Raw genomic sequence first — 14274 nt, 5'->3', positions numbered from 1 at the left:
ACTGCTTCTCTACTCTTCACAGAAAAGGAAATAAAAAACAAACTTCCCTTCCTCTTCTGTATTGCATTCTATTGAGCTCTTTAGACTGAGAAATTAGATGAAGCTTCAACAACATTTGCTGGAAGGACAAAACCAGTAAAGTACTTTGACAGAGATGATGAGAGTACTTAGGCTGGGGCAAAGTAGTACAGTGGGGTCAGTCTAAGAGGAACAGGAGTGCTGGGGTTAGTCCGAGAAATTCAGAGATGAGAATAGCAGGTAGGGCTGTCGTGAAGATTCAGGGTGAGATAGGTGGGCAAAAGGCAAGAAAGTAGCAGAAGAAGATAGCTGGAAAGGTAGAGGAAGCCAGAATCCTGAATAATAGCCATTTCACACATACAGCTGAACAAAATTGGAAATAACTAAACTAGAAAATATTCAAAAGAATAAAACAAAACAAAATTCCTCTGTAAAAGTTTGCTTCTTGGGTCCAAGGTGAGCGTTCTGCATATACAATCTCAAAACAGGAAGGAACAAAGAAGCAGAATTTAAAGCTGTTGCTTTTTAGGTCTGAGAGAATTTTCTCTCAAAATAAATGACAATCATCAAATATGTTTAACACGATCATTATACTTAAGGTGACAACAAGAGTGAAAGTTGCCGTAGACCCATAGGCTGCTCTCTCGTTAAGAGACAGTCTAACCTGAAGGTCACCATGTTTCAGGTGAGGAGTCAGTTTGAAAAGATGGGGCCTTCAAGATGATCTCAGCTAGTGTGGGAATTGAAGTCATACTGGTGGTGTCACTGCATCGCAAGCCAGCTATCCAGCCAAGTGACCTCCAAAGCTGACAACACAGACAATTAAGACTGTCCAGAGAGTAAAACGCTGCACAGAAACAAAGAACATGGTAAAGAGGTTTCAATCTCTAATTTTAGAAACAAAAATGTATCTTATGGGGACATCAGTCTCCTATATAAATTAGGCTAATTTTACATATGTATTCATAAATGATGATTAATATCCAAATGGGAAAGAAGCATTTTTAATGCATTGCTATCACTGAGTGTGTCTGCTGGAAATACATAACCTGGATAAATTTGGCAGCAGCTCTGCATGCCTCAAGATACGAACGATGAAGAACCCATTTCCCAGCTGCCATAGAAGCCAAGTATTTTTCATTACGTAATGGTTGCCCAACAATGATGTGTGTGCAAGAAGGGTCAAAGCATTGTCTATCTAGTACTACTGCACCTAAAAAGAGCAACAAATTCCACATTTACTCAACAAATAGTCAAATTACTGATTTTGAAGATATACTTACTACAAATGATTATATTATTAAAAACAAGATTCCAGTTACAGCACAAATATTTTGTCTGGATTTAATTTCCAATAACAAAGATTTACCAGTCTGATCTTTTATAAAGCTTGCTATGAAAATTTCCTTACATTGATGTCTTGCTGAAATACTCATTTGTTTGATCTATACTCAACTCCACATTAATGCCAGCATCCAGTCACAGAACAGTTTCACTCTGAGACAATTCTTCAATCTATTTTACACAAATATTATTTCATGCTGGAATCTGAACAAATAAATGATTTAAATCAATCTGGTCTTTGAGAATCTAAGAACTGCTGATTTTTCAGCTAAATTCTGGTAGTACAAAGGATTGTATGTTAACCTATTTTGATCTTTGATCAGAACCATTTTTGGGCCCTGTTCGATCAGACATTGTAGAGTCACAAATCTATCAGAAGTGCCTACACACAAAACTGTGTACAAATTTAGCAGTTTTTCTTTTAAAATACTCAATTATCTCAAAGCACAATGTTTTGCTATTTCCCTGCTACCAAAAGTACTTCTTTCCCTATGATTGATTTCTCCTTGCGTTATTATGAGCATTATAAAGTTAAAGACTAATGTCGATATACTGGAAGTTTAGGAGTACTGCTCTAATGTGGTTATTCCTCCTACTGTGATGAGGAGTGTTGGTAGACCACTTGATCTTGGAAGACATTGCAGCTGATGCTTACAAGCACTTTCTAACTTGGGACATTGATACAAGTGGCAGGACAAATGTAGCCATATGGTTTCTCTCCTGTGATCGGTTAATTCAGCACAGAAGCTGGAATCCTGCAGCTATGGTTTAGTACCTAGCTAGTTGCTGTGATAAATAACGAAATGCCGTACTTATTCATAAATCACTGAAAGGGTGCGGCTTGCGTTTAAAAGAATGATATCACGAATAAAGGACTCCAATCACAGAGACACTGCAGAACTTGTAATTGATCTTTTTACAGCATAGAAGGTTGAGAGAAGAACTGGATGTTTGAGACTGTGAAGGGTTTTGATAGAACATCTAGGGAGAAACTAACAGGGCTGTTAGTAACCAGAGATATAAAATAATCAGTATCAATAGCAACAAATTTGGTAGCAACCAGGATGAAGATTTTTTGCTAAAACATGGCTATCAAGACTGTGATGGATGCTGAGACTTAGATTAACTACATTAGAAAATTAAAAATCTGTCTATCTCCACCATCAATTTACTCAAAGAGTTAAGGGTGTTGGAGGTGTGAAGATCTTACTGGGGTAAAGAGGATGACAAATGTGAGGCCTTTTCTGACATCTGTTATGAAATCTTGCTGAATTTTCTTTTATTTAATTGAGTATAGTTTATGTTTTATTTCAGTAATAGATGTTTTGGTCTGTGCTAAAGGTACATTGACAGTCTATGGTGAATCTGTTCAGTAACTAACCTCCACAGTTAAGTTGAAGATATTACAAGACAGATTTGATTCTGGAATCTGACTTGTCCAGAATTAACATCAGCTGGGATCGTAAGAAAAAGTAATCAGATATATACTCGAAAAGGATAAAAAAGTTGCAAGGCTATAGGGTCAGAGTAGGGGACTGAATCTTACTGCAGTTATCATGGGCACAGCAAATTAAATAGTTTCCTTTTGTGATGTAAAAATTTGTGATTCTATGTATCATAGTAAAGTAGCATTAAGCAAAACAACTTTTGAAAATGGAGATAATAACGCGAATTACAAGAAAAACACCACACCTAACTCCTCAATGAGATGGCAGTAGTCAATCCGCTCCTGAGGGTTCAAGGAGGATAACTGGAACCGGCGCCAAATGTGTGTTTCTTTAGTAACACTCTCAACAACAGCAACCTGGAATTGCAAGAAAACATCACCAGATTTATTTATTATCAATAACTAAAAGAAAAATACAGTAAGATGGACTTCATTGTTCATGGGATTTTAAAATTTTTCAGCCAAGCTATCAGAAGTCTCATGGCTTAGGGCTGACCAAGGTCCTGCTTCTACTTTCAAGCTCAGGTGACCCTACAGTTGTTTAGATTTTCAGAAGACAAATACAAATATCTGTAAATACAATTCAAAGGACAGACTGGTCAACTTCAGTCATTCGCACAGATTTTCTGAAGCAGATTAACTGTCACATAATTTTAAAAGGCACAGGAACTGCATGGGAAGAAAACGAAAAATACCACGCAAAACACTTGGCCCAGTGATTTATCACTCAACTATTAATTCAGAGACCCTGGTAATGTTCTGGCTGCCCAGGTCCCAATCCTGCCATGACAGGCGGTGGAATCTGAATTCAACAATAAATCTGAAATTAAGAGCCTAATGATGACCATGAGACCATTGTTGATTGTCACAATAATCTCTCTGGTTCACTCATGTCCTTTAAGGGAAGGAAACTGCCAACCTTACATGGGCTGATCTGTGTCTGAATCCAGACCCACACAGTATAGTTGATTCTTAACTGCCCTCTGGGCAATTAGGGATGGACAATAAAATGCTGGCCTAGCCAGCAACGCCCAATCCCATGAATGAATTTTTAAAAAAAACTTTAGATACCCTAGACAGTTCTGTTCAAATAGAAGATAGACATCAATCAATTTAACCAAAATAAAAATAAATTCCAATGACATTGGAGTGTTTCTCTACTGGAGGAGCTTCGAATTATTTTCTTTATCACTTTACATTGACACAAGTCAAAATATCTGTCTCAATACAATGTTAAAAGGAACAATGATCAAACATACAAAATGTGAAAAAGCAATTTGTAAAAACTCAAGGAACGCTGCCTGGAAAGAAGGCAAACTTGCAAAGTAGTACAAGAAAGGGCTTGTAATAACGAGATTAAACAAATCCAATGTCAAGGATAAATGAAAAACTTTTAAAGTCGGGCTTAGATTCAAAAACATTGGGATGCAGTAATAGTCTTGCTGCCAGAGGAGTTACATGAACTTTAGCCTAATTCTCCTGGGTTCTCCGTTTACTTATTTAACCCCTGCCATAACATTCTTCCTCATCTAAACATAACACAAATAAGCACTTTGCTAGTTCATATAAAAAAAATAAGTGTTTGCCAACCTGTTCTTTAGGCTGTGGTGCCACAGGTGGTTTTGCCAGTGGAAATGCTATACTGGGAGCCTGAGGTGTAGGGGTGAGACGATCATCCTTCAATGGAACGTCACCATTTGTTACAGGAAGACACTGAGGAATTTCTGTCGTAGAAGAAGAATTAATAGCAGAATTTTTTGCATTCATATATTGATTGCAACATGTGCATTAACAATGAAGGATAAGTTGAATAATATTAGTAATATCAAAAACAAAGCACACATTCCAAGCAAATGGGTAACCCTTCCTCAAAGGCCTTATTCTGAGACAGTGTTTTAATTATTTTTAAAAGAAACAGAATCAAAATAGTAAGGAAACAGACACATAGAAACATACAAAATAAGATGTGTAGGCCATTCAGGCCTTCTAACTGGCTCTGTCAATCAATATGACCACAGTTAATCATTTAACTCAGTTCCTCCTTTCTCCATGTACTCTCTGTATCTTTTACCCTAAGCACTATATCTAACTCCTCCCTGAAAACATTCAATATATTGGCTACAATTGCTCTCTGTGGCAAACAGTTCCACAGCCTCACCACTCTCCGGTACTTAAATTATCATCCCTGGTTCAGGACTTCCTGGTCATTGAGTACATCCTTCTTACTCTGTCTAGTCCTGTTAGAATTTTATAGTTTCTATGAGATACTCCCCATTCTTCTAAAGTCCAGTGAACATAGTCCTAATCAATCCAATTCCTCTTCATACATCAATCCTGTCAAACCAGGAATCAGATTTGTAAATCTTGAGTGCATACTTTCCACTGCCAGAATATCCTTCCTCGGATAAGGAGACCAAAACTGCACAATACAAGAGGTGTGGTCTCACCAGGGCCCTGTACAACTGCAGCAAGTCATCTTTGCTCCTATACATGAATCTGCTCACTATGAAGGCCAATATATCATCTGCTTTCTTCACCACCTGCTGCACTCCATACTTACTCTCAGCGACTAGTGTACAATAATACCTATGTCTTGTTGCACTGCTGTTTTCCCAATCTATAAAACAGATGATAATTTCTTTCTCTACAAATGCAGCCTCACCTGACCACTAATTTCAGTATTTACTACAGAAAAGTCAGATTTCTAGTATCTGCAGTGTTTTGCTTTTCCCCACTTAAAGTAAAAACTCTTTTTTAAAGTCAACAGCTCCAAAGCTTTTCTATTCACTGGCATTTTCACCAGTAGGAAAATGAAAGTTATTGATTACTATGAGCATAACTCAAACTAATTTTAAAAAGCATTAAACTCCCCAGAATAACGTGTCTTTTGGAAAAGGTATTAGGTGCTGGAGCACAAAAACAAACAAAGTATACATGGAATTAGTTTAACATACCTATCGCAGCAATTTCTGAATCAGTTAATGAGTCTTTGTGTTTGACGTTTCTTTCCTCTACTTGCTCTGTATTTTTCTGAAATTGTTCGGAGTACTGAGAGGGGCTGCCTGGCCACTGCATGTTGTTGGCCAGTTTGGCTCTCTCTTCTCTAGCTGTTGGATCATCCCAGATAATCTGCTCATTCTGTGATGGCTCTGTATTGATGTCTGCAGCTGCTGAATGTGAGCGCCTAAAGACAGACTCCTCATTAAACTAACTTGGAAGTACAAATGCAACGTAGAATATTTATGCTTTTATAACGACTTATTTTTGGCTATAATTAAATGAGTTACTAATACTCAAAATGACCTGTGGATTTCAGTTTCAAACCAATTAAGAACACTTTCCATTTCACTATTGTAATTTTTTAAATGTCACTAAATTTTTGAAATTAATTTTTCAGAAATCCATAGAAAAGTTCTACACAACACTTCAGTCCTAATAAGATTTCATAGAGGACTCTAACTTTTAAAAAATGCAAATACTGAATACTCAGCTTTAATAATGCACCTAGGCACGCACACAGCTGAAAAACTGAAGATTACACTTTAACAATTCAGTGGAGTTGAAACATAAGGAAACAGACTGACTGAACAAGGGCAATCATTTAAAAAAATGGTTCAATCATACTTAAAAATGTATATGGTAAGAGAACAGATGATAAAAATTAATTTGCACCAGCTAGACAAAATGTACCACTGGGATAAGGTGCACCAAGATCCCACTTCACAATACAGTTTGCAAAATGACATAGAATATTCCACATATGTAAAAGATAAATTAATTAAATAGGCTCATCCATAAAGTTCAAACAACTGCAACACAAACATGATGGCCATAAAGACAAATGCCCATAAGGCACCTGAGGGATTCCAGTGCTCTGCTACGTCCAGAACGAACTGTGCTATCAGCTGATGCTGGAGAGTACTCCAGTGATCCTCTTGACATGGTTCCACGGTGTCCAACCAACCTCTCCACTCTTGTAGCAGAAATTATTTCTTGTAATTGACGCTGGAAATTCTCTCTCATTTCCGAAGTTTCCGTCAAATCTGCAACAAGGGTTGAATACGTAAGACAAAACAAATCTGAAGAATGCCCGACTTTCTTTTTCAAAGGCACATCAGAATATGAGGATTTAAATCCTGGCTAACATAGAGATGCGTTAAAGTGTAAGCCCTTTGAGCCCATTTCCCCACTTAGAAGTTTTGTGTCTGTCCTCAGCTGTACCCTATGATCCAAAACTCATACTTTTATGATATTTATTTGTCCTGCTTGGTGTCAGAAATGCTGGTTACTAACAGGACATTTGGTGCCATGGAGAATGGTGGGATCAACAGTCTATTCCCTTAACTAATTAATGTTACGGATTGAGAAAGAAATGCAAAACCAACAGAGTAGCATGAATTAAAGTCAATGATTTAAAGTCAAAAAATGGTACCAAAAAGGGAGGGAGGGAAATATGTCATTGACAACAAAGTGAGACCACGCAAGGACTGTCTACAGAAAGGAAACAAGAAGCTATGTAAGAAAGATTTGTTTTAAAAAATGAAATTTCAAAAAAAAATCTCCAACAGATCTTGTAAAAAGAAATTCCAAGGATTACATTGTTCCATTTCTGGGACGTTGGGACTGATTGGCATTGCAGGAAATAAACCTTCTCCATAAAAAGAATAATATCAAGAATGATTCCTAATTTAGTGACTGTAATTATATAAATAATGAACAAATGCAACCACTTCATGAAACATGAGTAGGTTGACGGCAAGGTGTGCCATTTTCTTGAGACTAATGATGAATGCCACAAATCATCCAAGAGTATATGGCGATTGGCATTTCACATCATAGGTCGCTGGAACAGCTACACACTAATAATGCTGAGTTCCATTAAACTTGCCATTAGTCTGAAGACAAAATGTTTATTTTCAATTTCTGATAACTAATAAACACAACCATGTGCTCTAAAGTCCAAATACCAGAAAATGTTTAGGTGTGTATAAACAACTTCTGGAAATTTCAATTCCATTCATGCTGCTAGCCACACTACAAAATTTCTTTCCATTATACCGTGGGATGTGAGCAGTGTTGGCAAGGCTGTTGTCCTAATGGCTTCTAAAGACAGTGGTGGAGGAATAACATAACAATGCAGCCAAAACCTAGAATCATGGAATTATGTTGCTGATGAAATTTGAAAGCGCACCACATCTTCTCTGTTCTGCTAAATGTTGGTTGTGTCATTTATAATGGACTTATGAATTATCTACAGTTTATATGGAAAATTGACAAACATTTGAAATTCAATATTGAAAAACAGTGAAAAGATGTCATGCAAAGAAGATAATTTGATACATTCATGCATGTCAATCAGCAATTCAACGATGGTGCATTACAGGATTAACAGTAAGTAAAGTTGCCATGACCCCACAGGGCCAAAGGACTGCTCTCATAACAGAGACAACAACAGTAGTGGGCTTAGCCTGAGAGTCACCATGCCTCAGGCAAAATCATGAAAGTGGGACTTTGGTGGTGACCTCAGACAGTAAATGCACTATTCCTACGCTGCCAACTGAGCTAAGTGATCCCATAATATCTTATAAAACAGCAATCCTACAGGACATCCACTTGCGTCTTTCCAAAGACGGGGTGAAATATGGACAGGGCCAATAAGCAGGAACAGTGACTAATCAGTGTTAAAATTCCTTCATGGCGTCCAAGATTTCTGCTCTTATTCAATGCTTGAATTTTGTGCCTGCCTAATTTTCATCTTTTAGCTGTCAAAGCTATAACCTGTGGAAGTCTCTCCCTGAATCTTTCTCTCTTCTCCCTTAAGATGTTTATATCTGCCTGACCCAACTTCTCCCAATTTCATGGACCAACAGACTTGTTGAGTAACTGGTGTAGTGAAAAGTGTGGTTTAATGCAAGATTGTTGGTTTGAAATGTCAGGCTCACCGTTAGAATGAGGTTTGATACCATGGCCTTCCAAATCAGTGGTATCAGAATTATCACAGAGCTGAGCTGAACACACAGCTGAAGGAATAGGTGCACAGCAAAGACCACTGTATATCTTTTTAAAAGAGAAAACATACATATTCGAGCAAAAGGAAAATACAAGGGCACAGGGAGAGACTGGGCAGTGGAATTTTTACAAAATTGCTTCAACACAAAAGATGATGCAGACATGATTGGGTCAATCAGCCTTTTTTATTGGAAGTAACTGCAATGCCATTTCTATTGAAGGAATCTGGTTGGTCAGACCATATCAGAGTTAATACGGACTCAATCATTCAGCAAGTCTGGTTAAAACTGACAAATTTTGGTGCAGGGTCACAATAAACTATTGTCCAGAATTATTTTAGCCCATGCTTTGAACTAAGAGCAAATAACAGATTAATGCATTTATACGGTATTTCTATACCATATATTTGTACATAATTCAAACAATTTAAATTACACGGGTTAGCACCCTTGTGTAAATGGGAAAGTATACAACTATACAAGCATGTCAGGGCCACACCTCCTATTATTGGCAATATTAATTTCTTTAACCATGAGAAATATTGCTTAACCTCTAAACGGGAGCTAGACAAAGTGCAAATAGTAGAATGAATGAACATGCTGCATGATAACCAACTGATTGTATTCACCTCCACATTCTTCATTTTGCTTCTCCTGGAGAGTTATCTCAATTTGCGGCTGTTCATCAGTTTCACTTTCTAGTTCCTCAGCCTCTGGCATACCACAAGTCTGTCAAAAGTGACTGTAATCATTTCTTTGCATTGGAAAACCGACAAAAATGAAATCACATTTAATAACTCATTGCTGGGATTTTCTTCAAAGTAACAAATGGCAGCACATCAAAATTACGCAAATAAATGCAAGTCTGTTTTTTTTAAAAAACGACTAGGCGATAGCAAGAACTGCAGATGCTGGAAGTCAGAGTGGATACTGGAGGAACACAACAAGTCAGGCAGCGTCAGAGGAGCAGAAAAGTCGATGTTTCAGACCAGGAGCTTTCACCAGGACTGTTTTTATTAAATGTCAACCTACAGCGTGAGTGTACACATTCTGGACTGAGGCAATTCGTGTAAGAACATAGAACAGTACAGGCCCTTCAGCCCATGATGTTGTGCCAACCTGTTATTCTACTAAAATCAAATCACCCTGCATACCCTACATTTTACTATCTTCCACGTGCCTATCCAAGAGTCACTTAAAAGTCTCTAAAGTATCTGACTCCACTAACAATGCCAGCAACACATTCCACACACCCATCATTCTCTGTGTGAAGAACCTACCTCTGACATCTGCCCAAGATATTCCGCCAATCACCTTAAAATAATGCCCCCTCGTAACAGTCATTTCTGCCCTGGAAGAAAAGTCTCTGACTATCCACTCTATCTATGCCTCTCATCAACTTATATACCTTTATCAAGTCACCTCTCATCCTTCTTCACTCCAATGAAAAAAGCCCTAGAACCTTCAACCTACCCTCATATGACCTGCTCTCTAGTCCAGGCAGCATCCAGGTATATCTCCTCTGCACCCTCTCTAAAGCTTCCACATCTTTCCTATAATGAGGTGACCAGAACTGAACACAATATTCCAAGTGTGGCTAACCAGAGTTTTATAGAGCTGCAGCATAACCTCATGGCACTGAAACACAATTCCCATGCCAATGAAAGCCAACATACCATACGCCTTCTTTACAACCGTATCAACTTGGGTCGCAACTTTGAGGGATCTATGGACATGGGCACCAAGATCCATCTGGACACTGCTGAGAATCCTGCCATTAACCCTGTATTCTGCATTCAAATTCGACCTTCCAAAATGAATCACTTCCCACTTTTCTGGGTTGAATTCCATCCGTCACTCTTTGCCCAGCTCTGCCTCTTGTCAGTGTCCCCTTGCAACCTACAACAGCCCTCCACACTGTCCACAACTCCCCCAACCTTTATGTCATCGGCAAACTTACTAAACCACCCTTCCACTTCCTCATCCAAGTCTTTTATAAAGATCACAAATTGCAGAAGTCCCAGAACAGATCCCTGCAGAACATCACCGGTCACCGATCTCCAGGCTGAAAACTTTCCACCTGCTACCACCCTCTATCTTCCATTGGACAGCCAGTTTTGTGTCCAGACTGCCAAATTTCCCCGAATCCGATGCCTCCTTACTTTTTGAATGGGCTTACCACGTGGTACCTTATCGAATGCCTTGCTAAAATCCATATACACCACATCCACAGCTCTCCCTTCATCGATGTGTTTTGTCACATCCTCAGAGAATAAGGCTTGTGAGGCATGACTTGCCCCTCACAGAGCCATCCTGACTATTTCTAATCAAACTGTGCTTTTCCAAATAATCATAAATACTATCTCTCAGAATCGGTCTGTAATTCCTAGGATTATCCCTATTCCCTTTCTTGAATAAGGGAGTGACATTTGCCACCATCCAATATTCTAGTGCTACTCCGGTGGACAGTGAGGATGCAAAAGATCATTGCCAAAGGGGAAGCAATCTCTTACCTTGCTTCCCATAGTAAGCTTGGGTATATCCCATCTGGCCCAGGGGATTTATCTATCCTCATGCTTTTCAAAACTTCTAGCACATCCTCTTCCCAACGTCAACCTGTTCCAGCATATCCGCCTGTTTCACGCTGTCCTCACAAATGTCAAGGTCCCTCTCACTGGTGAATACTGAAGCAAAGTGTTTATTAAGGACCTCCCCTACCTCCTCTGACTCCACACACAAGTTCCCTTTACTATCCCTGATTGGCCCTCACTCTGGACATCTTCAAGTACCTCACATATGTATAGAAAGCTTTGGGGTTTTCCTTGATTCTACCCACCAAGGTTTTCTTATACTCCCTTCTAACTCTCCTAACTCCATTCTTCAGTTCCTTCATGGCTACCTTGTAAACCTCTACAGCCCTGTCCAATCCTTGCTTCCTCAACCTTAAGTAAACTTCCTTCTTTCTCTTGACTAGGGGTTTCACATATACATTATACTTTAAAACAGTAGGGCAATGACAGATTAGTCTATTATTTTTGATAGTGCGTGAAGCTTTCAAAGTCAAGGCAATGGTGTTTCAGAGCTCTAAAAGGTTTATAAAATTAAAATTACTTAAACTTGCAGAAAACATTTACAGTCCAACTAGCACACAGCAAAGCATGGTTAGCCTTTTGGTCTTAGTCAGAAGTATTTAATATTTGACGGAGAACCATAATCCAGAGAAACTTGTGACTTGGTAGGATGATGTGCTTAGCTTCATAGGAACAGAAATAGGTCATTCAGATCTTTAAGCTTATGTTGACCTCAACCTGTCTGCATCTTAATTATAACAACCTTGCCTAGTTTCAAAACTTCAATATATATTTGCTTAATAAAATCTAGCAACCCAAGTTTAGAAATTTGCAATTGGCTTAGCCTCAATGATTTTCTGAAAGCAAAAGTTGCAGATTCCAACTCCATTTCTTACGAGGAAGCCTTTCTTGATGCCATGCCTGAATGACCTTGCTCAAAATTTTAAGGTTAATTTCTTTATTCTGGACTCCCCCACCAGAGGAAATTGCTTTGATCAATCTCTTCATACCCACAAATGCACTTAGTGTTCATAATGCCACAACTTCACATTAAACAATCCTGTCTTTTATATGTTATGTCCCAAATTGGAGTATCAATTTGTTTTACTCAAAAACTTCAAAAGTAAAATGTCTTACCTACAATGCTCAAAAAGTACCAGGTGGGAGTAGCCCACATACAGATATTCTGACTGATGCAGCATCAGCTTGCTGCTTTTTTTCAAGGCATTGAGAAATTTCCTTTTGGTCCTATCCTGAATTGGTCATGAACTAAATGGCTGAATAGTTGTGCAGACTCTGAGAATGGGCAGCATTTAGGAAAGAGTTGACAATGCAAATTCAGTATCCTAATTTGGATCACACCTTGTCAAATGTCTGGAAGTGCAAAGAAATTGGATATTCATCAAGTTTGACATTCATGTTTTACAGCCACACAGCTAATGAGATGAAGATACAGACTGAAAACATAGTATGAGACATCTAGCCGACTGGCATACCTATTGCTGATTCATGCTTTGTGGGAAATTAGAGGAAAAATTCTGATGTAACAGAGGGGGGACAAAAAATCTAATATAACAGAAGGTGAAGCAAAAATTATAAGCAGAAGAGGCAAGACACAGATATTTGCATTTTAAGACAATATTAAATTCCATTTTAGGAGGTAGTGCAAAATATAAATGACTAATAACACTGCGAAGAACAATTCATTCACATCCTGTGAATGAATAAAGGTTTCAATCATAAAGAACCTTGTACCTTCAACAAGCTTTGTGAAGTGGTATGTTTGTAAGATATATATGTGACATTTAAATAGCTCTTGGATATTTACTACTGAAATCACATTTTTCTCATTGTGGAATGAAATGAATTGTACTTCTTTCAAGTATGACACACAAATTCTGTATTTCTACAATACCTGTTCATCTCTGCATTTTGCTTGAGAAAGACATGTACGAGTGGACATTCTGGTTTCTTGAGCTGCACTCATATCCAAACTCATATGTGGATTATATGTGTGAGGATAGAGAGATTCAGGCACCTTCCTTTGTTCATCAGCACACTGTATAATAGAGTTCCAGAATTAGCGATCCAATTGACAAACTATTCATAAACTAGAAAATTACAGTGGGCAGTTAAATGTAGAGGCTTAGGTGAAGGCTCATGTGGAGCGTAAATCAGATGGGCCAAATAGTCTCCGTCTATATTACAGATTTATTTAAAACTATCACAAAATGCCTGAAAATTTCACAGAAATAACTAAGGATATAATTTCCAAACAGCAATATTAATGCAAGCAAATTGTTAATTATCAATTTTTAAACCGCTAACCCCATGTTTATAACTCCAAGACTATAAATGTGCACTGTAAATATGTTCAGTTTTCTAGTTCTTATAAAGATCTTGAGCCAAGTTACTATTATGAATTTCACTATTGTATAAAAACAATATTTACAATGGAATTTTCATTCAGAAAAGTAAACAAAAATGGAAATGAAATATACTAGTAATGGTTTACATTAAGATATTAAATAGGAACATCGATTATCCTTGTGGACAAAGCTATTGATACTTATTGGGAAGCTGGTAACTTGATGGCATAAATTCAGCAACATCAAAAGAACATATGTAGTATTTGACAGGATTTGCTTCACACATTTAAATTTGATAAAGTAATAAAAACAGAAGGTGCTGGAGAAATTCAACAAGCCTGATAACGTATACGGAATGAATTTGAGTTTGAGTTTCAAAGAGGAGTCAGTTTGGAACATTAAGTGACTAGAAATTAATGTTGTTATATTGTAGACAAAAGGGAGGGTGCCCAGAGCAAAAAGCAAAGGGAGTTTAATGAAATACAGAAGGGATAGAGATGAATTGTTATTAATGGTAC

At 37.8% G+C, this 14274-nt stretch overlaps 1 protein-coding gene across 4 annotated transcripts in view; it reads right to left on the bottom strand.

Moving 5' to 3' along the window:
- The window catches only part of topbp1 (DNA topoisomerase II binding protein 1), a 57179-nt gene that overhangs the window by 11341 nt on the left and 31564 nt on the right, over positions 1-14274 (bottom strand). For 3 of the 4 annotated variants that reach the window (XM_048524222.2, XM_048524208.2, XM_048524217.2), the window contains exons 18-24: positions 13303-13446; positions 9447-9546; positions 6666-6852; positions 5764-5993; positions 4400-4533; positions 3055-3166; positions 1068-1231 (exon numbers count right to left, since the gene is read on the bottom strand). In XM_048524222.2, coding sequence (XP_048380179.1) covers positions 1068-1231; positions 3055-3166; positions 4400-4533; positions 5764-5993; positions 6666-6852; positions 9447-9546; positions 13303-13446 — 1071 coding nt within the window. The remainder of the gene's footprint in view (positions 1-1067; positions 1232-3054; positions 3167-4399; positions 4534-5763; positions 5994-6665; positions 6853-9446; positions 9547-13302; positions 13447-14274) is intronic. The other variant, XM_048524232.2, reaches the window with a different exon arrangement.

This window comes from Stegostoma tigrinum, chromosome 2, assembly GCF_030684315.1.
Source record: "Stegostoma tigrinum isolate sSteTig4 chromosome 2, sSteTig4.hap1, whole genome shotgun sequence".
Classification (NCBI taxonomy): domain Eukaryota; kingdom Metazoa; phylum Chordata; class Chondrichthyes; order Orectolobiformes; family Stegostomatidae; genus Stegostoma; species Stegostoma tigrinum.
Note: the sequence above shows the minus strand (reverse complement) of the source record. Positions and strands in the feature narration are given on the sequence as shown.